At 45.3% G+C, this 25,569-nt stretch overlaps 3 protein-coding genes across 5 annotated transcripts in view; 2 read left to right on the top strand and 1 right to left on the bottom strand.

The window, feature by feature from the left end:
- Nucleotides 1-16,387, bottom strand: part of TUBGCP2 (tubulin gamma complex component 2) — a 28,253-nt gene extending 11,866 nt beyond the window's left edge. The window contains exons 1-11 of one of the 3 annotated variants that reach the window (XM_084525228.1): nucleotides 16,269-16,387; nucleotides 15,218-15,371; nucleotides 12,686-12,814; nucleotides 12,157-12,333; nucleotides 8,814-8,973; nucleotides 6,958-7,165; nucleotides 5,022-5,221; nucleotides 3,683-3,872; nucleotides 2,628-2,773; nucleotides 1,796-1,976; nucleotides 696-876 (exon numbers count right to left, since the gene is read on the bottom strand). In XM_084525228.1, the coding sequence (XP_084381354.1) occupies nucleotides 696-876; nucleotides 1,796-1,976; nucleotides 2,628-2,773; nucleotides 3,683-3,872; nucleotides 5,022-5,221; nucleotides 6,958-7,165; nucleotides 8,814-8,973; nucleotides 12,157-12,333; nucleotides 12,686-12,814; nucleotides 15,218-15,367 (1,722 nt within the window). In that variant the 5' untranslated portion in view covers nucleotides 15,368-15,371; nucleotides 16,269-16,387. Of the gene's footprint in view, nucleotides 1-695; nucleotides 877-1,795; nucleotides 1,977-2,627; nucleotides 2,774-3,682; nucleotides 3,873-5,021; nucleotides 5,222-6,957; nucleotides 7,166-8,813; nucleotides 8,974-12,156; nucleotides 12,334-12,685; nucleotides 12,815-15,217; nucleotides 15,387-15,578; nucleotides 16,128-16,268 lie in introns of those variants that run through there. The other 2 variants (XM_084525229.1, XM_084525230.1) reach the window with 2 other exon arrangements.
- On the top strand, nucleotides 16,286-22,743 carry ZNF511 (zinc finger protein 511). The gene is made up of 6 exons (XM_084525239.1): nucleotides 16,286-16,515; nucleotides 16,592-16,665; nucleotides 17,208-17,409; nucleotides 17,628-17,752; nucleotides 18,632-18,817; nucleotides 20,820-22,743. Exons 1-6 carry the CDS (start codon nucleotides 16,396-16,398, stop codon nucleotides 20,887-20,889), a joined length of 777 nt encoding a protein of 258 aa, XP_084381365.1. The 5' UTR covers nucleotides 16,286-16,395; the 3' UTR covers nucleotides 20,890-22,743.
- A 1,474-nt stretch (nucleotides 22,744-24,217) lies between these two features.
- LOC311439496 (uncharacterized protein) lies at nucleotides 24,218-25,342 on the top strand. The gene is made up of 4 exons (XM_084525243.1): nucleotides 24,218-24,632; nucleotides 24,713-24,771; nucleotides 24,947-24,984; nucleotides 25,090-25,342. The coding sequence occupies exons 1-4, from the start codon at nucleotides 24,564-24,566 to the stop codon at nucleotides 25,254-25,256; spliced, it is 333 nt and encodes a 110-aa protein (XP_084381369.1). The 5' UTR covers nucleotides 24,218-24,563; the 3' UTR covers nucleotides 25,257-25,342.
- Nucleotides 25,343-25,569: the final 227 nt, after the last annotated feature.

Below are 25,569 nucleotides of genomic sequence, written 5' to 3'. Positions count from 1 at the left end.
GAAGGAACAGGAAAAAAGTGAAGTCAATAGGGTACTCACAACTATTGCGTAGCAAGAGCTATGTGGCAGAACAACTGCATTTTATCCAAGTTGCTCTCAAGTCATCAGATCAACCTAGAATACAACGGTAAATAGTCTGATCTGGAGCAGACAGCAGAGAGTGTCACTGTAGTGTTTGACCATCACCATATAACATGCTACTATGCCAATAGTTCTACCTTGCCCTCGGCCTCTATCAGGTCAATTCAGATTCCACATTCCCCAAGTGCGGCTTCTGTGCCAATTCACATTCTGTAAAATACTACAGCAGAAGCTCTTGACTTTCACCTAAGATGTAGTAATCATTATATGTCAGGACATCTAATTAGATATTTCCTTGGACTCCAGAGCGGGCATCCAAGCTGAGAACAAGCATGAAACGTGCTACTGCTCCCATCTCATCCTGATGCCACCAAAAGCACCTTCTCTGTGTTTGGGCATCAGCCAAGAAAATGTGCCCCCTTGCACAGGACAAGTGTTTCCCATTGCTAATGTGGATGAAACAGGACTGAACTGAGAGAAGGTCTGCAGAAATATAGGCATTAATTCTGTTTTCATTGACTGCACTTTCAGCAGCTTCTTACAGGCATGCTGATTTTCCCAATAGCAGGCCTTCTGCTCAGATTCAGTTATCTTCTGCTTATGTACATTCTTACCTTTAAATCGTCCTTGAAAGGATCTGTGTTGGCTGTGCTCATTCGCAAGGCTAATTCAAGCAAAGCTTCTAGCCTAGTAGTTATGATGTCATCTACAGGCTTCTTAAGCTCCTCTTCTGTGAGATCCATAAAGTGAACAAAAAAGTCCCCTTGATCCATTAGGAAATAGTGTTTTATAGATCTGCTCAGGAAAATAAGGATAATTGATTACATTTTTAAAAAACAAACTTTTTTACTTGTTTACAGAATGCACTGATATAAATAACCCATTTGAAAGCTAGTCTTTTATTCACGTTCCCCTCCATCCCATCACCTCAGTCAGCATGCTTTTGTGCACTCATATCAGGGTTGCTGCTGTTCTTTTTTTCCTGTAAAAATGCACATTAAGAAAAAAGGTATGCGCTACACTGTTACGCAAAGGATCATATTGCTGCTCTCCTGAAAAACAACCCAGCCTCCACAGAGTCCAGATCTATCCAAGAGGCAGTTGCTAACTCAGTAGAATCCTGAAATCTCCTGACCAAGTATCTGTGCTGACTTTTGAAGTATTCCATGTACTTGTGTTGACTTCTGCTATAGTATGATGCATTAACTTCAATTATTACATGGCATGAGGGAGAATCAACTGCAGTGGGCCAGGAGCCCGGAAACAGCTCACAGAAGAGCTAGCATCTGGCCAAAGATCACACACGATCACTGCCATTTTCAGAGTGAAAATGGGACTAGCACAGTCTTAACATACTGTGGTTACACACGGGGCATGGGGCTGTGCGTCAGCATTGGGCTAGACAAAGCCAATGCCACCCTGACCTAGTTTTGGTGGTAGCCTTCAAGGAGGAAGTTGGACTAGAGACCCCTAGAAGTCTTTCGCACCCAATATTTCTGTGATTTTACACCATTTTTTATTATTTTTGGGGAAAAAAAAAAAAAAAAACAAAAAACAAAAAACAAAAAACTTTTTTTTTTTTAAGGTCAACATTTCTAACAGGAACAGAGCTAATACAATAGTAATATTCCAAGAAAATAGAACTAACTTTAAAACCTTATTTTCATTATCAGAAACAATCTATTTAACATACATTTAAGAAAATAAATCAAACCTCAGGTGAGCCACCAGCTCTTTCTCCTCCATTAGGAAATCCAGAAGAACTTTGCTAGCATAGTTGTATGCTTTCTCTATTTGTTCCACATACGCTCGCTCTTTTAAAGTATAGATGACCTCTTTAGCCACAGGGCAGGTAACATCACGTCCACATTCTCGCACAACATTCAAGTATTTCCCTGGATTAAAAGAGAAAGAATTACCAATATTCACAACATTGTATCTGCCTCCAAGAAAGAAGCTTCCAAATCACTATCATGAAGCAGAAGATACATTGTGAAATGTTTATATTAAGTTCTACAGAAAGCTGGAAAGGATTTAAATGCCTTTCAAAAGATGATACAGAATTTAAATTAGGCTACTAATACCATGTTTAAGGTGATTCAGAACAGTTTTTGTTTTTCCAGTGGTGGTAAAACACCTTTGCAGACAGCCAAAAAACTTTGAAAATCTGGTGCTGTACTTTTGTATTTTGAGGAGTTTGTACTTATGGCAGGGAACAATGGTAACCATTGGGTGGCATGCTTCCTTCAAGTGCCCGAATTAAGAGTCTGTGTGTCCAAACCTCAGCCATGTAGCTAGCTGCTAGAAAACTGTACCCACGTAACAGAGGAGTAAGACAGAAAGCTCCTCTTTCTGCTGTACTCCTTCAAACATTTTTTTATTTACATGATTTGGAGTTCCTTCTAATTTCCTCTTTTCCTCCGAGAAGTTGCAGCTGGATAACCCCATGAACTGGCAAAATGTGATGACATTTATTTAATCTTTATGTAAAGAATGGCGATGGTCATCTTAGATTTCTCTTATATCAGAAACATATCTTTACCGACCTGTGCTTAGTATTTTGTCAGCCATTTTCTGTAAGAATGATGGAATCTGTTGCTGTACAACAGTATATCTTTGATCCCAATACTTGTCATTATAGTCTTCCTGAATCTTCTCCTTCTGCAACTCGTGTTCCTCCACCATGAACTCACTGAACATTTAAAGGAGATGTTTAGAAGCAGGAAGTGGTACAATGAGGATTACTTGTTTTGACCTGTAAACTGGTAATATAATCTATCAGAAACAAGGTCTCATGAAGATACATTCCAACTGAGAACTGACATTAGTCTGTATTTGTAGTAAGAGAAGCATTTTGTGGAGTGTTTGCATTAATCTGCAATCAATTATCACAGATACAGAATTTTACAGGGCTCAGAAACCAAGCCTAAATGTTATTTGGCTGTTAGTGTACAGGTGAGAAAGCTGACCTTTGCTTTCTCACTATCAGGAAGGCTTTCTTTTTAGCTACATGTATTTTAGTTTCTCCCGTTAGGATTCTGAAAATGTGTGAAGAAATTAAAACACTTCCGTATGCAACAGGAGTGTTGCATAAACTATTAAGAACAGAAAAATGCTTTAAATGATTCTACAAGACAAGAAACTTTAGAGAGTGTTGTTAACTCATATCAGATGATCATATTAGTGGACTACATTAACACAGATTCAGTGAGTTAGCACACTTGCGCTTTATGAGAACAGGGTTCACCCCTGTCCTGAAGGGGATGTGGATATGGACGGAGAACAATTCCAGTGGGACAAGCATGGTAAGGTGGAATTTGACTGGATTACACATTTGAACTATCGTGCTATAAAACAAGTGAGCATGCCCCTGATTGTTTAACTACTGAATCAAATAGGAAATGTAGTTAAACACACTCCAGTAGCTCCCCTTCCAGGCAATGTTGCCTTGTGTACCAACTGCTGCTCGGTCTGGGCACTTATGCTATCCAGACTCTATAAAACAGAGGGACAAGTACACTAGAAAATGTAAAAACCACAAAGACCGAAACAATATTTCTTAACTTTTTGATTTCATTTTCATTCCTTAGCTGTTCTTTACCTGTATGGATCATTAATGATGCCTCGATATATCCACTTTTCCAGAATTTCAAAATAAGGCACACTGGCTGCCTTGGTTAAATACAGACACAGTTCCTGGGCCTGGCTGTCTCCCGTGTAGTTGAAAGTCTTATCATGGAGTAAGCTCAGGGTTGATCCTCCCATACACTCACCCTTATCCACAGAAGTAGCTAAAATTAAAAAATATAGGTGTGTAAGACACAAGGCTCTTTATTTAAATACACAAATTATCTGCACAAGCTATGCTGACCAACTTAATGACTTTATTAGTTGATTAGCTGACATCAACAGTTCTCCTAGTCAGCAGTAGACTCCTCCTATACATCTGTGAAGATGCAAGGCTATTCCACCATGCAACCAAAAGCCTATAGCCTGAAACACACTGAAGTAAAATCCCAAATGATCCACCTTACAAACAAGCAATAATGAAAAGCAGTTCTCCAAACAAGGAGAACTGAACTCAGGCAGACACAAAGCATCTGATGGCTCAAAGTTCGAAAGGCTTCTGTGCTGAAGCATATACAGAGATCTTTCTTTCCAGACACTAAAGAAAGAATCCTACACTTCAGTGACTTGCTTGTCAAACCTCTAATCTCAAAAGTACATCCATTCTCCAACGTAACACTGAGCTAGTCACACATACAGCTTGGAACACCTGATTTTGGGTAAGCTTGTAGTAAAATTTATACTTTGCACAGCAAAAGGGATGTAAGGGACAGAGGAAGTGGAATACAGTACTGTCATGAATTTTTGATTGAAGTAAACCTTAATGTAGATGGCTAATTGTTGTGTTCCAGAAACCTAAAAATTTCAGGAAACATGAATACCGGGAAGGATAATCCAACTTCGGATTCTATGTAAAACAGATTTTTATGTCCAGATAAAGCCTCTGGGCTTAGTAGACAGAAATATGAAAGTATTCTCATTCCAGAGAGTTTAATTTAATCAAAATTATTGAGGAAACAATACAATGAAGTAAGAAATTGAAGGTATTAAAATGCTATTAATGAAAGTGCTGCAATTCTTTCCTATAGGAAGGATTATCTGCCTGGCAGTATTCCTGTGAGATGTGCAAGCAATATATGTTCTCAAATGGGTTGCAACTGTGCCTCATCACTCAGCACACTAGTGTAATTCTGAGGTATCCAGAGAGGGCCTGTTCTGCCTTTCCACCATATGTGGTGCAGCAGATGGCTACTGCTGATGCAGTGCCTCTTAACATAATGATACATGCCATGTCTGTATTGTTACTATGTACAGTTCTCAGAAACCACTGTCATGCATCTGTCAAAACAATTACTGTATTTTTTGAAACTTACCAAGTGAAGCAAGAATCTCTAGAGTCCTCATTGTGGGCTGGATATAAAACCAGAGTTTCTGCAGTGACAGAAGTCCCTGTCTCTGAAGATGTTCCAGCTGTGTAATTAGTATCATGTATTCCTTGATCAGAGTACGCATAGCAGCAGCCAGAGCGTGATTTACCTGTCCATACTCAAAGGAAGACTTCTCCTCTATAAACCTGCAAAATGCAAAATGGAAACTCCTGGGTAGACAAGGCAATTTCCATCATTTTCAAGCACTTTAACTTCAGAAGGCTATACAAACATGAACAGACCATGTGTTGCAAAGCATACCAGTCTTCATCTGGAGTTTCATGTTTCACATTTGCTCTGTGTCCCCCTCTTTACTTCTCATCACCAAGTTTCTTAGTACAGAATGCTATGGGAAAATGTTTCCTCTCAAACTGCAGGGGATCTAGAATTTAGAGTAAAACCACTATAAAAAGTGAGAGCCACCATTTTCAAGGTGACTGCCTTTATATAAGAAACAGATTAGAAGACAGGAAAAGATCTCAAAAGGAAGCAGTATCATGGACCCAGACACTGGGGAAAACATTGTTGCTAGCTTCTGACTCTCCATGCCACAGCAGGAATTCACCTCATCAGACATAGACAGCTTCATATATGTTAGTGTGGTGGTTTTACTCAGGTGGGCAGCCAAACTCCACCACAACTGCTCTCTCACCTCCTGTCCTCAAGAAGAAGAGGGAAGAAAGTATACTGGAAAGAAAAAAAAAAAAAAAAAAAACAAAACTCACGGGCTGAGGTAAAGAAGATTTAATTAAAGGGAAAAGGAAGACGGAAAAAAAAAACAAAAAACAAAAAACAAAAAACAAGCAAAGACTGCGCAGAAGCACACAGAGAGAAAAGAAATTACTCACTACTTCCCATCAACGAGCAATGTTCAGCCACATCCTGAGAAGCAGGACCTCAATAAGTGTAGCAGTTGTTTGGGAGGACTGACATTTTCACAACGAGAGCACCCCTTCCCCTTTCCCATCTTTTATTACTGAGTGTGATACCGTATGGTATGGAATATCCCTTCAGCTGGTTTAGGTCAGCTGTGCTAGTATGTCTTTTCCCCACCTCTTGCCAACCCAGAGCCTGCTGGCTCCGGGGGGGGGGGGGGGTTGGAGGGAGTCCTGATGTGGTGCCAGTATTGCTCAGCAATGGACAAAACACTGGTGTGATACCAGTACTGTTCTAGCTACATGTGCAGAGCACAGCACTGTGTGGGCTGCTTCAGGGAATGTTAACTCCATCCCAGCCAGACCCAGCACAGTTAGTGGACAAAGAAAGATGCTTCCAAATACAAGTCACATCAAGGAGTTGTGTAAAAGAGACTAGATAAATTGTTTCCTTAAAGAGTTTCTTTCTCTTTTCTGATCTTTTAGGGACATCAAATCAAACACAGACATCCACCCTACAAACGTCTGCTGTCAGTGAGCTGTACCTTATCCTAAAGCCTTTCAACCATTATTAAGGTAGCTACCAGAAATTAAGCAGCAGTAGGCTGTGTCTCCCGCTCAGCAGCAGACAGAAAGGTTGTTTTAGTCCTGGATGCCCAGAGGAGATCAAAAGACAGGAAACAAAGAGAAATCCATAGCAAAGCAGGAAGAGACAAGCCATAATAAAACAACACAACCCATTTTTCCTTTGTCTGAATGCACCAAGACAGTGTTTGGATACAGCAAAGGTGAGGTGAATGTAAAAGTGAATACACAGCACAGAGGAAAAAGTCAGAAAAAAAGAAATGCAGTCAAAACCATTTCAAATAAGGTGTCATTCTTATTTCATACCCCCAAAGGTTTAAATTTAGCTTGGAAGTCACAATCTGCAAAATGACAGACTATATTCTACACCTTAATGCTCAAAGGAGAACATCCTCCTTCGAGAGGAAATGTCAGTTCTGTACCTGGTGATAGCAGAGTAACTTGCTGCTACAGGAAGAATCCTGGTCACCAGCTCTTTGATGGACAAGTCCAAGTTTGGATCAACCGAAAATGTTCGGTTCTGCCTGCCTACAAGAGTCTGTGCTGTGATATATCTTCCATCCACACCAATCAAAACATATAGCAAGTCCTCCACAATCACGGATTCCTGAGAGGCTAATGGCAAAGTACCTGTTTTCAAAAGGAAGACAAAAAAAGCACACAATCAGATCATGCCATTTCATTCATATCATTTTGACTGAAGACCTGAAGCTTAAAAGAAGACATACTACCATACAAAGAGAACAAAGATCAGCCAAAGCTGAACAAAGATACAAAGAAATATAACAGAATTAGGGTCAGCTCCAAAATCTTCTACCTTGCTTTCCAGGCAAAAAGAATCCTTTGGTCATTTATACTCAAAGTAAACCAGGCAGACAGGGCTATACATCTGACATCTGTGACCACAAAAACATCACTTGCACTGCCGATCCTTTCACTGAAATGGGCTCAGTTATACTGGATCTGAGGAGTTCTAGTCTTGCTGACAACTCCCCCTACTTCCCTTCATTGAAACATTCAAATATACAGTTTAAATACAGACAAAAATAAATGCTAACTCAGCAAAAGCTGCAGGTGAACCAGAAGTTGCAGGGTCTCTGAATGGTGCAATCAACTACAACCCACAAAGAAGGATAAAGGACTCAACTTGAAATGTGATATAGTATATTGGAGGACCAGATCAGAGTGGCTACAGCACTCACTATGGCAAACCTTATCTCATGAAACTAGCTAACAGTCCCTCTCAGTTTGTAGGACTGTATGTGCTGGTGCAGCATTTGACAGTCATTTGACAGTCACTCATCAGTGATTACTGGGCACTACACAATTTGTTAATCCCTGGAAAAAAAAACATTTAACTGAAGATACGACAGAGTCTCAGTCATATGATTCAAAAGACTCAAATAAAAGCATGTAAAATGTATGCATCAGGCATGCTTAAAACTCCCATGCAGCTAAAAGAACCATTTGACAACAGGGAAACACTCAGCCCTGCTATTCAAATCAGCATCTCAGAGAAAGAAGTTCTGTGTGCAGCAAAAACATACTGGCCTTTTCCAAACTTTGACAAAACAAATGGTTCTGAGCTTGCTGGGAACATACCCTTAAAGAACGTCCCAAGAGGACACAGCAGAAACACAATGGTGGATTTATTTATGTATCATTATTTAGGGGAACCTCCAGGAATAAGCCTACTGTTGTCATGTTCCACACAGTCCAAATTCACATAAGAAAGAAACTACAGGTTTCCTACAAAACTACAGGTTTCCTACAGGAGTTCTATACACAACTCTGCTTAAAGCTATAACACAATAGGGTAAGATTGGTCCCTTGCAGCTCTGGCTAGAAACAAGAGCAAATCGGGCAGTTTTTTATAGTTTTACTGGAGAGGAGATTGAACTGGATGGATTAATGATGGCTCCTTTGACAGGTACAACTACAGATACAGCTGAGAATAGTTATGGAAGCTATGACTCGAGAAAAAGGACTGGGAAAACACAAAACAGATTACATTGTGTGTTTTAACAATGGGGATGGAATTCAGCACAGGAGAAGCACTGAAGGAAGTAAGTTTGTTGTTGTTGGTTTTGTTGTTTGTTTGTTTGCTTTTGTTTTGTTTTGTTTTTTTTGGAACCCCGGTCTTCATCTGCAGAGTCCAAGGAGTCATGTTTTGCTTTTAGACCACTTTCATCCTGAGTGTGATGAAATCTGAATTTCATCATGGCACTTCTGAATGGAACATAATACGTTAAGGTAACTTTCCCTGTGTATCACATACCTATAGGTACCATTGTGTCAGTGCTTAAACTGGTGCCAGTTAAGAAGTCACCAATAAGTGCAGGTCTCTCATATACCCAGGATGGAAATACTGGAACAGGCTGACCTGAATTCTTCTTGTTTTGCTTATCTCGGAGCACTTTTCGTGTAAGCTCAAGAGGCTGTTGAGAAAAGAGAGAGGGAGAGAGAAAAGGAAAAAGATCTTCAGAAGCACAAGAAATTTTGAATTTTAAGCAGAAATTGACTGAAGCTGCTACCTTGAGAACAGAAAATAGAATAACTGATGTAACTGATGTCCTGCACAGCGCAGGATTTGGTCTGTTAGTACCATCTAGTCTATTGGTCTCAGTGCTGCAGAGATGATTTTTTTTATACAGTTGGCATTCTTTTTATTGGAGAATACATCAAATAATGCCTTGCTGTATGCCTCCCCACCAGCCTCCGTGCTATGGCACAGATATGGGAGCAGAATGGGGACCTGCACAAGCACCAGGAATCTTATTAGTTTGCAAAGTGCATCACATAAAAGCCAGCAAACTACTTGGAGAAGCTGTAAGCAGTAACATCTTATTAAAGGAGCACTTGCAGACAGGTAAATGAACACTTTTGAACTCAGTTTCTGCAGAGTGCCCAGTGAACAGCTGTATCAGAAATGCAATCCCGATAATCCACTGGTGGAAAATAATGCTGTTTTTACTCTGAATCAGTCAGTGAAGGAATTAAGCTCTTAAAATGTCAAAAGTTTTCATCACCAGCTCTGGATATCTGTCAGTAAAATAAATGGAGCGAAAGATTAATTCTCAGCTATAGGGGCCTGCATGACATGTAACCTACATCAACATTTACACCCACAATTGCACAAACATGGGGGACATGCTTATAAAAGCTATTTCTTAAGCTCTACAAATACTTACGTGAAATGGAATATGCACAGGGTCATTTTATTTTCTTCTCGTAGAAGGTCTCAGAGGACTCAGAGGAATGTGGGAAGGAAGCGAGCAAACATGAGCTTTGCATCTTAAAGGACAGTGTGAATTCATTCACCCTGGGGCTTACCCCAACCATTCCTCACATCCTAAGAGATGCCCAGTGTGAGGTCTTAAAACCCTTCAAAACAATCAGCCACTGGACGGCTCCCCCAGACAACACCAGTTCTGCTGGTGTTTGCTGCAACCTCAGTGCTGGCATAACCCTGGTGCAAGGTCCTCAGACCTGAGAGGCACCAGATTCATGGCCTTGCAGAACATCCTATCTGCTTGGGAGCCTCTCTGCAGTGACAGCTGTGCCTCTGGATTTCTCTACCGTCTCTACAACAGCTCACAAAGCGCCTCTGAACAGAAGTGATCTTCTCCGGCAAGCTTCAACTCAGAGGTATTGGATTTAGGGGAAAAAAAAAAAATTTTGATTCCTGGATTAAGCTGGAATTCTGGAACACCAAGAAGAAAGACAGATGAGGTCCAAACATTCCCACAAATATCTTCAGGATAGTAAGATTTGACAGGAGACCTTTTTTCCCCACATAGGAGCAGCAGCCGTAGGCTAGGCCAGCGGGGAGATGCAGGATCTCTTTCCTGGAGGGATAAAACAACAGCCACCCTCACTTAGTGCAGTTCTGTGAGAGGGCGGCTGAGATATTTCTGCTATGTGAGTTGATACGGTCACAATGACCCAATGACCCTGAGCATCAGACCTTTTATGAGAGTTTCAGCTCTGTAAGCCTGAAGAAAGCATAAATGGAGCAGCTGGGAGGCATAAATCTTTTCAATTGGCTTACGTTGCCATTTCAATTCCTTTGGTTGCAGAGTCATATCTGTGCCTCAAAGGAAAAGCATGCATGGGAAACCAACTCGTAATTCAACTATACATCCTAGGGAACGCTGCTTACTCTTCTCTCCTCTTACAGCAAGTCCACACATAAATCCTATTAAAAACATCAGTTATCTTACTAGAAATTTGTCTTTCCTTCATGATCTAAATCAACCACTTGACTCAAAACATCTGTGGATTTGGATGAGGCAAGCAAACAGTCTGTGGAGACATGCGCTTCACAAATATCTGTGGAACAAGACCAGCGTCATCACTGCCTGACAGAAGACGGGGGGTTTGCACTCCCCATCATCACGTGCACTTAAAGCCCTTAAAGCTGAGAAACCCTGTAGGCATCCCTAAACACTAAACATGGAGAGTTCCCCTACAGAGCGAGCACCTGAGTATTCACACCCCATCAATATGAACAGACAACACACACAATACAGACACAGCAATGCCTCCACAGACCTCAGGCAAAGAGCTGCTGTGGCATAGACTGAAGACTGAAAAGACCCTGGCACGTGTTTTCTGAGTGTTCACAAGCAGGTCTACATCTCAGAAACATTCAGAGCCTATAGGTTTGTCCCTTGATATATTTATTGAATAGTCAGCCAAAAGGCAAAACAGAAACAAAACCAAAACTCTGAGGAGAATAGGAATCACAAAATTTTAAATGGAAGAATTTGCACATATTGTCCAGTTACTCACTACGGACCTCTGAGCCCCCACTCTTCTCCTTCTCCCCATATATCATCTTTGCTTCTGTCCAAATAACTGTTCATACTGTTGCTCCTGTGCCTTCTACAGCCAAAATGCCTAAGCATAGCTAGGAAATGGTCATTTATATAACTGATTATAGGAAAAATGATGTTTGGATTTAAGTAATAATCATCCCTTTGAACTTTCTGACCTACTGATAATGAAACATTTGCCTATCTGTTTTCTAAGCCTTACAATAATACAGTTTACTTTTACAGTTGTTTCATTTGTTTGTTTGTTTTTACCCTTTTTCCTCTTTGACTGGGATCAATTTGAAGCATTTATTACAGGAAGACTCATTCAAATAGCTCAGAAAGAATGGCTGTGCCCACTTGTGGAATGATTATGTGAGGCATTGCACCCACATATCTGGGAGAGCAGAATTTTCAGCAAGGATGGGACAGGTCATAAAGGCTTCTGGGCTCCCGAGTAAGCACTACTACAGGCAGAAAAGGAAATGGCTGAACAGGTTAAAGAGGTAGTTTGAAATGGAAAAGTGAAATTATATTGATCCCAGCCACTAAGGACTGCTGTGGCCTAAAATCAACTCACCTTTACTGACTTAAATAGAAAAGGCTACTTTTATGAAGAACAGCACAAAGATTTAATACATGTATAATTTGACTAACACATCTTGAGAGAGAAAATATATTATCTGCATAGATAGGAACATTTTTAATTCCACTACATGATAAAAGTTAAGAAAGAGCACAGCTACATGCAAGCAGTAGGGAAAGATCTTGTTCCCAAGGCTAGGGAAGAGACTACGCTAGTACCTGCTGTACACTGGAGTTGGCTGTGACACTGCCTAGCTGCTTGCGTAGCTCCTCAAGCTCCTGTAGAGATATCTTGGAAGTAGATGAGGAAATGGAAAAATTTGTGCTGCCACTGGCTACTGCATTTGCTGCAAGTTCCGCTCTTTCTTTAGCATTTTGTTGCAAATACTGGAGTGTCTGCACACACACACAAAAAAAAAAAAAGATTTTGTGAATACTGGTCAACATGTAATAAAGCAAAAAACATCTGACCATAAGATGGTTATGCTGCATCAGACCACAGGTCTTCACATCCCAGTATCATGTCTTAAAGTGGACTATGTCAAGAGGAGCGCAATTCTCAGTAGTACTTTAATGTAAATGCTAGAACTGGTTATATTTAACAGAAAATGCTAGAACTGGTTGTGTTCTGTTGATTTCAATGCATTTCACTTAACATTATCATCAGAAAGCACGTGCACTTAAGACCAATGCATTGCTACTACTTCTGAATACTTACAGCAAACTCAATTCTAATACAGAAACAAACCTCTTTATCTTCTGTGAGCTTTGACAGCAGATATACTAAAGAATCTAGATGTCTTGTATTTTTAGACTTCAGCTCATCGTACTTCTTTAAAAAATCTTCAGGTGTTCGAGAAAATTCTGCTATTTTAACCTGTAAAACACGATGTTAATATTAAATGTTTAACAGACATTATCATCACAGCATTCAAGGGAGGAGCATTATGCAAGGATGGAGACAAGGTGTAGGCTGGTGCTGGCTCCAAAGTACTTCAGGGAATAGGCTTTGGACTGAATGATACAGCATTGGCTTCCTACTAATAATTACAACAGAGGTGTGGGAGGGTCCTAGCACTTCAGGTGATGGCCATGGTACTGCAGGAGTGAAAAGATTATGGAAAGCACAAGATCTGTAGCAGAACTGACTTTGTGCATGCACAATCTGAAGCAATAGTTTTGTATCAGCAGGCTTATTAAGGCACTTGGCACCAATGAAGCCCCATCTGGATACCAGGTCCTCTTTGGGGGCTTCACTAACAATAGAGATATGAACAAAAAAGATTGAACCCAGAGCATGGGCACAGCATGTTGCCCATTGCTCACAGAGGAGTTGCAGACTTTGCCATGAGAGGAACAGCAAAAGCACAGGAGGCACTGACACAAACAGCACCAAAGAAAGCCCAAGCTGTCCCTGGGGTCCTTTACTGAGAGAGCAATGCTGCCCTGGGATGGGGCCTAGGGAAACGAAGGAATCTCTTGAAGGTATTCAAAATACAGCTAAGCAATCTGCTGTGGCTGAGATGTTGGCCCTGCTATGAACAAAGGGTTGGACTATGGATCTCCAGCAGTGCCGCCTCCTCCTTTAACCTTCCCACATTTCAGTGAACTATAGCTGTAACATAAATGATGCGTAAGTCTGGAGTACAATGGCCATTGAAGTATGCCTGGTCATGAGTGTCAGGCTTTAAATCCCTGATACCATGGGTGGGTACTCAGAAAGAAAGTCAGATATTGTTCAGACAATCACATTTCATAGGATAACTATTTTTCATTTATTTCTCCAGAGAACAACCCCTCTAATTACAATTTGAAACAACCATCACAGGCACAAAATAAGCTCTTTTTAATTTTTCTCCCAGTTTTAACAAACCTCATGTTCTTTCACCAGTCCCTCCAAGATGCAAGGATTTTTTTATTCTATCTTTTCATGATGAGATCTTTTCTACTCTAAGTTGAAAATCAAGATTCCAGATGAGGTTATACACAAAGAAATCACACTGAAGAGAGTTTATGCCTAGTTTCTCCATAGGATGCCTTGTCTTCGTGGAGCCAGCAGTTTATAGAATCATAGAATCATTAAGGCTGGAAAAGACCTCCAAAATCATCTGGTCCAACCATCTCCCTACCACCACTACTACCCATTAAACCATGTCCCTGGGCACTATGTCCAACCTTTCCTTAAAGGCTGCCAGGGACGGTGACTCCACCACCTCCCTTGGCAACCCATTCCAATGCCTCATCGCTCTCTGAGCAGAAATGTCTCCTAATTTCCAACCTGAACCTCCCCTGGTGCAACTTGAGGCCATTCCCTCTAGTCCTATCACTAGTTACCTGTGAGAAGAGGCCGACCCACAGCTCCCCACACCTCTTTTTCAGGTACCTGGAGAGAGCAATGAGGTCTCCCCTGAGCCTCCTCTTCTCCAGACCAAACAACCCCAGTGCCCTCAGCCGCTCCTCACAGGACTTGTGGGCCAGGCCCTTCACCAGCTTTGTAGCCCTTCTCTGGACACGCTCCAGGGCCTCAATGTCCTTGTAGTGAGGGGCCCAAAGCTGAACACAGCACTTGAGGTGTGGCCTCACCAGAGCAGAGTACAGGAGGACAATCACCTCCCTGGTCCTGCTGGCTGCACTATTCCTGACACAAGCCAGGATGCCGTTGGCCTTCTTAGCCACCTGGGCACACTGCTGGTGCATGTTCAGGCGAGCATCGACCAACACCCCCAGGTCCTTTTCCTCTGCACAGGTTTCTAGCCACCCTGCCCCAAGCCTGTAGTGTTGCATGGGGTTGTTGTGACCAAAGTGCAGGACCCGGCATTTAGCCATGTTGAACATCATCCCCTTGGCCTCTGCCCATCGACCTATCCTGTTCAGGTCCCTCTGCATGGCCTTCCTACCCTATGGCAGACCGACACTTCCCCCCAATTTGGTGTCATCTGCAAACTTACTGAGGGTGCATTCAATTTCCCCATCCAAGTCATCAGTAAACATATTAAAGAGTTAGGGCCCCGACACCGACCACTGGAGAACACCACTGGTGACTGGTCGCCAGCTGGATTTCACTCCATTAACCAACACTCTGTGGGCCCAGCTGTGTAGCTAGTTTTTAGCCCAGCAAAGAGTGTACTTATCCAAGCCGTGGGCTGCCAGCTTCTCCAGCAGAATACTGTGGGAGACCGTGTCGCTTTTAGCAGCAATTGCAAAGGAAGAACAATGCTTCAGTAGGTCTGCCCATAAGACTTTAAACACATCTCAGCCGTTACTACAGCACAGCATTTACCTTAGCACTGTGTGCAGAGACAGTGGTGGTAACATACGGCGTGCGGTTCTTCTGCAGAAGATCGATGTACACTTCAGCTCCTTCCCCTCCATGGACATGCAGCAGGCTGAGCAGCTCATTAACATCGTGGTGGATGCGGAACTCACTCATATTCCTGCCCGAGGTTACAAACCGCATGGTGCACAGAAAGGCAGTGAGATATTATTTTGCTTCTACATATAAAAATGTAACCAAACAAACAACATTTCCTAACTTTATTATGAGCCCACATGGTACACAGGGACATTTAATTGGAATAAAAAAAATACGTGTAAGGGGAGAAAGCAAGCAAAACTGCAACTCCGCGTCTGGCCTGGTTTACCTCTGCTCACTTCAGGTGTGGGTGAACCAGCAGAGGACTTTTCATCATGGAAGTGACATGAGCTGCCAAGTAGTATACTGTCTCTTTACAAGAAGAGCTGACATGCTGAGCAACACGCTGCAGACACAGCCGAAACCCTCTATGCCCCCATTGTTTCTGGAGTTACTCAATGGCAGCTCTTCCACGCTGAAGGGTTTTTACATTCCACTGCCCTTTATTACGAACAGATGAATGCAAAATTAACTGTTAAAGTCTGCAGTTACGACGGCCACAAGTGAAAGAGCAGGACAGAACCAACAGTGAGGGGTTCGACACTGCAAGCCTTAGACGTGCTGAGCAGAGACCATATGGACGCGCTTTTGGCTTGCCGAAAAAGAGAAAAATTAAAAAAGAAAAAAGGAAAAAGGGAAAAAGGAAAAACAAAAAGGAAAAAAAGAAAAAAAGAAAAGGAAACAATGAGAAAAAATGAAAAAAGAGAAGAGAAAAAGAAAAATGAAAAGAGAAAAGGAAAAAGAACCGTTTGAAGCAGCTGCCTGAAGGCCCCAGCGTGAAGCTCCGCCCGGCGAGGAACCAGCGAGCGGTGGATCCCCGCCCCGGGGCCAGCCTCAAGCGGCGGCCCCGCTCTCTCCCGGCCGCCGCCGTGCCCCCTCCCGCCCCGCCCCGCCCCGCCGTGCCGTGCCCCGTCCTCACCCCGCGGCTCCGAGCGGCTCCCGCTCCCCAGACCCAGCCCGAGCCCACCGCGGGCCTCCTCCCGGAAGCCTCCGCCACCACCCCACGGAAGCGCTGTCGGCGCCTGCGCGCTGCCCGGCCTGACCCCATGGCGCAGCTCCGCCGCCTGCGGGAGCGGCCCCCGCCGCCCTGCCGGGCTCTGCCGCGGCCGCCCTTCTCCTTCGCCCCGCGCCGCCTGCGCCTGGGCCCGCAGCACCCCCTGCTGGAGGTGAGGCGGAGCGGGGCGGGGGTAAGGGGGAGCGGCGCGGCCGCGGGCAACCCCCAGCTCTCCTCTCCTCTTGCAGGACGGCGACGTGCAGAGGCACCTGTACCTGCGGGACGCCCTCACGGGCCGGGCCGAGGAGGCAGAGAGACCCAGGTGCGGTGCTGGGGTTGTGGCAGCCGACAGGGGACCCCAGCGAGCGGCGTCCCTAACTCCGTCGCGTCTTTCGGCTGTTTTTCGGATTGTTCGCGTACCCCGAGCTGGCAGGGACCCGCAAGGAGCGCTGAGCCCAGCTCCTGGCTCCATGCAGCACCACCCAAACCCCAAATCCTGTGCCTGAGAGCTCCTTGACCTCCAGCAGCTCAGTGCTGTGTGCCCAGTCCCGGGGCAGCCTGTCCCAGTGCCCAACACCTCTGGGTGCAGATCCTTTCCCTACCCCCCAGCCTGACCCTCCCCTGTCCCAGCTCCATGCCGTGCCCTCGGGTCCTGTCGCTGTCCCCAGAGAGCAGAGCTCAGCGCCTGTCCCTCTGCTCCCTGCGAGGGAGCTGCAGGCTGCAATCCTTCCTCTCCCCTTTCTTCTTAAAAAGGCCACAGTTAAATAAAATCTTCTAAAGAGGTATGCACACCTTACATTAAGGCACTAATTTTTATATTGAATATGGCTGTAACATACTGTTGATATCCTAATTTCCTTGTAGGGTGTCTGAATTCTGTTGTCACATCTCTGGGTGCTCCCAGGTCTTTGACACCCTGGAGGGCTATGAGCACCACTACAACACACTGCACAGAAATGTCTGCTCCTTCTGCAAGCGATCCTTTCCTTCAGGGCATCTCTTGGATATCCACATATTGGAGTGGCATGACTCACTCTTCCAGATAATGGCTGAGAAACAGAACATGGTGAGTCTTCCACTGGATGAGTCCTGTAGAAGTGGCAGTTGCCCTGTGTGTGGCAGGATGCTGGCAAGGCAGTGAGACTGGGAAAGCCATATTTTCTTTAACTTCTAGTTTTGCTCCATTCAGACATTATGAAGGAGGAGAGGAACCCACCAAAATGATCCTGCATCCCCCATAGGTTGCCTTTGCCAGTGGTGTCTTTTTTTTTTCCTGTCTTTCAGTACAAGTGCTTGGTAGAAGGCTGTGCAGAGAAATTCAAGAGCAGCAAAGACAGAAAGGATCACTTGGTCACCATTCACCTTTATCCTGCTGACTTCCGATTTGGTAGACCAAAGAAAGTGAAAAGGTAACTGCTGAATTGCAATATCACAACGGGCTTTCCCACATAGAGGTAGTGTTATGCTTCTCTGCTGGTTTGCTCCCTTTCCAGAGTAAGCAAGTTAGACTCAGAAATTAAGTTTTTTTCACCTTATCTTAACGTTGAAGTGTGTCTTAGTTCTCTCATGCTTTCTTGAGTTTAAATGCAAAGTCCAACGTCTCTCTGCGTCACCTTTTGCATGTTTCCTGCTTTATCTGCAACTCTTTGTGATATTCCACTCCCAAGAAGTGTGAGTAGAGCACAGGGAGCCTTTGTAAATATAGTGGATGGTTTTCCCAGCTGGCTGCTTTCGAGCGAGCGCTGCATTTACTACAGGGATTAATACAGGGATTGATACTGCTTAAAACCAGTGTCAGTGACCTGGATGATGGGATGAAGAGAAAATTCCTTTCCTTTCTGCCATGGGGGTGCAGCCATGTGATGGGTGCCCAAAGGGACAGGGAGCCTGGGTCTATGGAGTCTTTCGACACTTGCTTGGGTGACGTGCTCCAGTCATACAGTACATCCTGTTTGAGGCAGAGGATTGGACTAAAGGCCTTCAGAGGTCCTGTCCAACCTAAGTTGGGAGTCAAGCCTGTGAATAAGTTATGCTTTCTGGATAGAAAAATAAAACTTAGGGACTAAGCTGTGTGCTATAATGCAGCAGTGCTAAATACTTTTGCTTAGCTCTCAAGCAGCTTTATGGCCTCTGTGGGTGTTTTGTGCAGCCAAATGTCTTTCATGCAATAACTCAAAAAAGTCTGACTTGACCTGCTTTATAACTTCATCATTAAATACCTTTTGTTTCCTTTGCTCTGGGCTCACATGGCATCTGCTGAGAAAGGATACAAAATGTTGTCTCTGCAGTGGCACCAAGCACATGACCTGTCCCATGCAGCAGGGTGCAAGTGTGCCAATGGATGTCAGCATGGAGACTTCGGAGCAATTCCAAGTGGACCCCATGGAAGTAGGGCCCAGTGAGAGCATGGAGATCCCTCAGCCTGCAGCCAGCCCCAGCCCCACAGTGCCAGAGAAACGACTCTATAAATCCAGGTCTGTACCACTTGCCTTCACAGGCAAAAATTTCCAGGGTTGGGACCGTACCATCTTAATTTCATACTGCAACACAGCTCAGGCTGTCTCTTATTGAAGATAAAAGAGGTAATATTTCTATTTATTTTTTAAAAGCCCTTTTTAAAAAAGAGAAAAGCATAAGGAATAAAAAGTGTGTGTATGATGTGAAAGCCTTGTTAGCAAGTTGTTTCTGTTACTCTGCCAGCTGGTGATCTCTTCCCAGAGTACTGCAGAATGGCATGGGTCTGAAGGTAATTCTGTTGCAGTCTAAGCCCTAAAGTATTCAAACAAGTTTCTGTCCTGCTTTGTAGCACTTTCCCATCCTAGCTAACTCTGGGCCAAGCTGGTGTGTTTGGCTGTAGCTTTCTGGGCTCATGGGACAAGGTATAAATAAAGTAGGTGAACACCCTACTTACCTTTTCCAAGGCCAGATCAGCATTGCTGTATTTTCTGTTTTTTTAGATAAAAGCATTACAGAAAATTGAATCTGAACAGCCTAAAACTGCCTTGACTTTTGAAATCATCTTTATCACTTACTGTAAAATCTATACACAGTGGCAGCATGTGATGTGATCCAAAGGTCACTGAAGCAGCATGTCACCCTCTTCCCAGCACCTGGATTATTGACATATTAGTGACAGTGTTAATGGTCAATATAGTTCAAGTATCCTGCTCTCGGCACCAATAGTTCCAGGTTTTCCTTATACTATTCCAGCTAGCAAAGGGATACTTTGTTCTGAGTTTGCTGCATCTGAGACAGGCTCACAGTCTGGAAGAAGCATGGTGTGCCCACAACTGTGCTGGAGTGCCACACAGGGACCTCAGCTCCCTTGCACTTTCATTGGCATTTGCACTTCACTTTGTAAAATTATGCTGTTTCACAACTCTAAGTTGTGAAACCATGTCTGAAAGTGCTCACCAACATGCTACGGCCTACTGGGTCTGCTTTTGACAGTAGCATGTAATGGTCTATATGACAGAAAACTGTTGCTTTACACGTACATGGGGGTAAGGTGATGCTAAGTGGCTGACAGAGTGACATTTTAAACTTGACTGCTTTTTCAGGAGTAACAGGTTATAAGCAAGGAAGAAAAGCTGTCTTGAATTTGACATGATGCTCCTGGTCATAAGAGACTTTGCTGAAAGGCCTCACTTTTCTTGTTGCTTCTGCTCTTTGCAATCATACGCCTCCACAAAAACAAACACTCTAACTGCCCAGTGGCATATTACATTTTGTAACAGCTTGTAACTGCTTGTGAAGAGAGAGGAGAGCCCTCCAGCACATAAATGAAATGTGCAGAATAAATTGAAAAGAAGACAGTATTTCCCCCATATTTTGCTTTGTTGTGTGTGATGCCTTGCTCTTCCTATCCTGTGTGCTGGAAACCATGCAAGACAAAAAACATCCCAGTGAGCCTGTGGGAGGTGAGGTGTTAAAGGATGGGCAGGGTGTTGGGAAATGGGCTGGCTATAAGCACACCGAGAGCTTGTCCAGGCGAATCAGTGTGCAGCCAGACCTTTGCACTAGCAACCTGTGTCCTACAGAGCTCCTGCAGTGCTTAATGTGCTGGCAAAAGCTGAAATAAGTGACTGTTTCTGCAAGACTTCCTAACACGGGCTGCAGCTGAGCCCTGTGCTTCAAGTCTTACTCTGTGCAGAAGTCAGTTCTGCACTAATATCAAATAAAGATCACTTCACAGAATCACAGAATCACAGAATTTTCTAGGTTGGAAGAGACCTCAAGGTCATCGAGTCCAACCTCCAACCTAACGCTAACAGCCCTCCACTAAACCATATCCCTAAGCTCTACAACTTAACTCGTTTAACTCCAGCATCATTACCTTGCATTCTTGGGCTAAGCCAGCTTCTCATTTTAAAGCATGACTGTTTCTGATAATTGAATGGTCACAGCAGGACCTCTGCTGATACACAAAGAGCAAAGATCTCACAAATGCGTGTTAACAGATGTCTCTCTTTCCAGGGTCCCATCCACAATTTGCTTCGGGCAAGGTGCCACCAGGGGATTCAAAGGCCCAAGGAAGAAAGTCTGAAGCACTAGAAATAGTCACAAGATGCAAATGTACCAGCTGCCACCACCAGCAAACATTATTGATAGTGCCGTGGCCATGCAGGAATATTTGCAGTCACATGCAAGGATCCACTCCCTTACAGGAAAGTGGAAAGGAGACAACAGGGGTTGTGCGGTTTGGGATGCATAAGTATCTCGGGAGGTACTTTGCTACAGTCCCTTTGTGTCTGCGTACCTCATCCCTTGGAGAGGATTTCTGAGCAGAGCCATGCTTATATTCATCTTCCATGAGCCACAAACCTCTCTTCTCTGATACCCCCAAAACCAAACTACAGATAAATTTGTCTGCCTCTGTGCTGCTGAGTTGTTGTGTCTCGTCATCAGCAGGACTCCTCTGGGTAGTAGCAACTTTCTAAGACATACCTTGCCTGATCTTGGTAAATGATTTTCTGAACTCCAGACAGACACAAGAATTGCACAGACTTAATCACTGCCAAAAATGCAGCCGGGGTAACACAGAGAAACATCCACTGTATGCCATCTTCTAGGAAGCCCTTCATCCTCCCAACCCCATCAGCTAGCCTGCTGGATGAGTATCACACTTCCCTACCAGCCCCTGCAGGTGAGGACTGTGTTTGTATGGAGCAGTGTCTGAGAAGGGCTGTTGGAGTGGCTTAGGGTTGCGCTGCTCCTGAGTGAAACCATGCATGCAGAAAAAAACATTATATTTGCCATACCTCTATCTTCTGCAATCTTGCCTTAAGTGTACTGAGCAGAGTATGTCTGAAAGCCCCTAGATAACAAGGCACAACACTTTCACAGTCTAGCTTACTTTTTGTCTGACGTTTTCTAGCAGCATTATTGAAAGATGATGGTGCAAACAGCCCTCCCAACAGCATATGGACATGGGGTGGGGTGAACTTTGTTTTTTTGTCACCAGCTGCTAGCAAAAAGTTCCAGCCTGCAGCAGAGCACTGCAACTTGGAGGTGAGAGTAACGGTGCTGTCTTGCAATGCAGGTGGAGCCAGAAAGGCAGAAGGAACCTTTGGCCTTTGCCCCAAATAACTCCAAAATCAATTGATGATGGAGATGATTTTTCCATCCATAAAGAAAAAAAATAATCACAGGAGGTTGCTGGTATGGCATTTATCCAAGAAGCTTAGGATCTGTAATTGCTTTTTTTCCCTTTCTCCTCTCTAGAAGGAACAAAGGGCAAAAAAAAAGGCTTTGAAAATGCCTTGCAAATAGGAGCAGAGAGCAATTTTTAAAGGGACATAAGTGATTTCCCTGTGAGGTTTAAAATGTTTTATTCTGTTTAAAACAACTGGTTTGTCCAGCTTTAATCCTTGCTCCTCAGCTACAGCGGTCCCTGACCAACAAACCAACTGGAGCTGGGTAGAGTGGAGGGAAATGTGGAAAGGGAGGGCAGGGACAGCGTGAAGGCTGTGCAGAGGGAAGCACAGGTGCTGGTAGGGACAAATGGGGTGGAGGATATTACATAAGGAGGGATGTCACCCCGCATCTGGTGCCTGCCACCAGCCACAGCTACAGCAGTGCAGCAAGCACCATGCACTGCCCTGGGACCTCCAGCAGCAGAGGCAGGCCATCAAAAACACGTCCCAAAGCAGGAAGCCCCTAATGAGATATTTCCATGCTGAGATAACTGAAAATGTTAAGTCCCTGAGCCTGCAGGCTCAGGTGCGCTGAGGTATGAAGATCACACGGGAGAAACCAAGTCTGCTGCTCAGTGCTCCCCCTTGTATGTTTAGCTCTGAAGCTTCCATCTGGAAACATCTTTCTTCATTTTTCCCAGACTCTAAGTGTCTGAGTGTCCACCCTTGGTCTTAAAAAATAAGTAAAAATCATAATCACAGACTCTGGGCTCACGGCTGCTTCTTTTTGGGGTGATCAGCTTTTTGCAGAGTCCATGGGCCAGCCTTTCCTGGGTGGCTGGTGCCATTGAGAAAACTTTATTTCAAGCAAGGAAGTGAAGGGCATGTGGTGTGACCCCTGTTTAGCTTTGGCATCCCTGGCATGTCTCTGGTGGCACATAACCCTTTGGCTGGTGGCTCTTGGAGCTTGCTCCTCCCTGGCAGTGCTGCTGCTGGGGATGCCAGGCCTGCAGGGCTGTCTCCAGTCTCTGGAGCCATCACTGGACTTGGGATGTGGGTGGGCACCACCCTGAGGTCTTGCAGCCTTCAACAACGGAGATCTTTCCAGCTCCCCCTACTTCGCTAGCCTGGGAGCCCTGTGCTGCAGAAGACAGGTCTCGTGAGGCCCCAGGAGCCTTCAGGAGCAGCCAGCACAGGAAGGACCTGTCAGAGAGGGTCCAGAGGAAGCCATAAGGATGATCAAGAGGCTGAAGCACCTCTTCTTGTGAAGACAGGCTGAGGGAGCTGGGATTGTTCAGCCTGAAGTAGAAAAGGCTCCAGAGAGACCTGATAGCAGCTTTCCAGTGCCTAAAGGGGGCTACAGGAAAGCTGGAGAGGGGCTCTTTGTCAGGGGGTGTAGTGATAGGACAAGGGGGAATGGCTTTAAACCAAGTGTAGGTTTAGGTTAGACATTAGGAAGAAATTCTTCACTGTGAGGGTGGCAAGACACTGTCCCAGGCTGCCCAGAGAAGCTGTGGATGCTCTACCCCAGCAGTGCCCAAGGCCAGGTTGGATGGGGCTTTGGGCAACCTTGGTCTAATAGGAGGTGCCCCTGTCTGTGGCAGGGGTTGGAACAGGATAGGCTTTAAGGTCCCTTCCAACCCAAACCATTCTGTGATTTTGTTCTACGAATCCTGGAGGTGCTGTCTCTGGCTCCAGCACTGCCCAAGTGCAGCACTGCAAGAAGAGGAGGTGGTTGAGCAGCTTTGGCTTGCTGCAGAGGTTTTATGCCCCAGAAAAGGAAAACAAAACAAAAACTCAACAAAGGAAAAGGCAGCCAGCTCTAGGCTGTTTCTCCTCACAGTTATTCTGCCTCATTCACAAGCTGTACCTGAGGGTCAGAACAGAGGACAAGCCCCAGACTCACCACTTCCACCCAATGCACTGAAATGACAGGATTGCCTGCTGCTCACCTGCTACTCGCCTGCTGCTGGCACCCACCAGCACCATCCTGCTGCAACAGGTGGGAGATGGCACCAAAATCCCACTGGGATTCACGCACAGGGTGAGCAGGAAGCTTTGTCACGTGTAGGAGGTGCTGCTGAGGAAATGCCCACACTCTCACAGCCTCATGCACTGCTCCAGGCACCAGCAGCTGCTAGCTCAACCATTACAGTGGCAGCAGTCCTGGCAGTGCTGTAGCCACTGAAGCCACGCGCAGCACCTGGAGTAACATGGTCAAAATGCAGCATGTCCACCGTCACCTCCCGGGGGCTTTGGGTGCAAGCCACAAAACACAGGCCCACATGGACAGACCATCTCAATGTCCTGCTGATGGCCAATTCCTTTCTTAAAACACCAATGGCCCCCTTATGTACTGCTCACCCACCTGCACAGAAAAGCCCAGTAGTGCACAGCAGGTTGCAGCTGTAGTCGTGCATAGTGAAGTGCACGAGTCCCAGTGTAAAGTAGGGTGCAGGTGCAGCAGTGCAGGTCAGGGTGCACTGGCACTGCTTCCCCATGGAGCACCAGGAGACAGACACGTGGCTGCACCGCACCTGAGGATAAAGTGCGGGGCAAAGGCCAGGCGCGGGCAGAGGCAGCCATGGCTCTGTGCGGCACGGCCATCCTGCTGGGCACCGCTCTCCTCCTGCTGGCCCCCGGGGGCACCCAGGTGAGCTTGAGCCTCTGCGGCACAAGGAACTCTGATGCGAGGAGCCACTGCCCTCATGCATGCCCCCCTCTCTCCTGCAGGCTCTTGGTGGCCCCGTTGGGGAGGATGTGGACATGGACCTGGATGAGGTGAAGGAAATGTAAGAAATATCATGGCACCACTGTTCAGGGGGGTGGTGGAGGATCTGGCTGGGAAAAGCAGCAGGCAAAACAACACCCCCAAGCATAAGGCACCTCAGGGGGAATGCATTGCTCTTGCTACATGTGATTTGCCTGCCCTGCTGTCCTACATGCTGCCTCTGCTCTCCCTTCCAGCCTCCTGGGTCGAAGAGCGGTGGAGCCACCAGAGCAAGGTGAATGGGCCAACGATACTGGAGCAAGTAACATGGTCTGCCCTGGCAGCGCCCAGGCCCTCTGCCACCACCTTGGCCACTTAAAACCTCTCTTCCCCCCTGCAGGGTCACCCCAAGTCCAGGTGGGACCAGAGGAGGACCGCGACCACCTCTACCACTCTGTAGTGGAGGCTGAGGCTGAGGAGCCTGCTGACCTCGGGAAACCCCTGGTTATGTCCATGGAGGTGCAGAATGGCCCTGAGAAGGACCGCGACCACCTCTACCATGGCTGAGTAGGACTGTGGCCCTGCCTGGGCTGCAGACGAGAGGCTCTGCCCTCCCCAGGTGCCCCCCCAATAAAAACTCTCCGCACTCCTTATCCTGGTTGTCTCCTCGTTTCTGCCAGGAGCACAGTTCTACAGTTCTGTACTATCTGGGGGTGTTTAAGGAAAGGTTGGATGTGGTACTTAGGGGCATGTGGCTTTAGTGGGTAATATTGGTGGTAGCGGGACAGCTGGAGCTTAACGATCCTATGATTCTGTACCACAGTGCAGCCCCAAAATTCTCAGCTTTGGGGAACTTCGACAGGCTGGGGGGGGCTCAGCC

The sequence above is a fragment of the Aythya ferina genome (assembly GCF_964211825.1).
Source record: "Aythya ferina genome assembly, chromosome: 7".
Taxonomy (NCBI): Eukaryota; Metazoa; Chordata; class Aves; order Anseriformes; family Anatidae; genus Aythya; species Aythya ferina.
Note: the sequence above shows the minus strand (reverse complement) of the source record. Positions and strands in the feature narration are given on the sequence as shown.

Excerpts from the sequence above, each read along its gene's own strand:
- LOC311439496 (XM_084525243.1), top strand. The coding sequence starts at position 24,564 with ATGGCTCTGTGCGGCACGGCCATCCTGCTGGGCACCGCTCTCCTCCTG. Across the intron at positions 24,633-24,712 it reads TGGCCCCCGGGGGCACCCAG|GCTCTTGGTGGCCCCGTTGG; the intron begins GTGAGCTTGAGC and ends TCTCTCCTGCAG. Across the intron at positions 24,985-25,089 it reads GGTGGAGCCACCAGAGCAAG|GGTCACCCCAAGTCCAGGTG; the intron begins GTGAATGGGCCA and ends TCCCCCCTGCAG.
- ZNF511 (XM_084525239.1), top strand. The coding sequence starts at position 16,396 with ATGGCGCAGCTCCGCCGCCTGCGGGAGCGGCCCCCGCCGCCCTGCCGG. Across the intron at positions 16,516-16,591 it reads CGCAGCACCCCCTGCTGGAG|GACGGCGACGTGCAGAGGCA; the intron begins GTGAGGCGGAGC and ends CTCCTCTTGCAG. Across the intron at positions 17,410-17,627 it reads TGGCTGAGAAACAGAACATG|TACAAGTGCTTGGTAGAAGG; the intron begins GTGAGTCTTCCA and ends CCTGTCTTTCAG.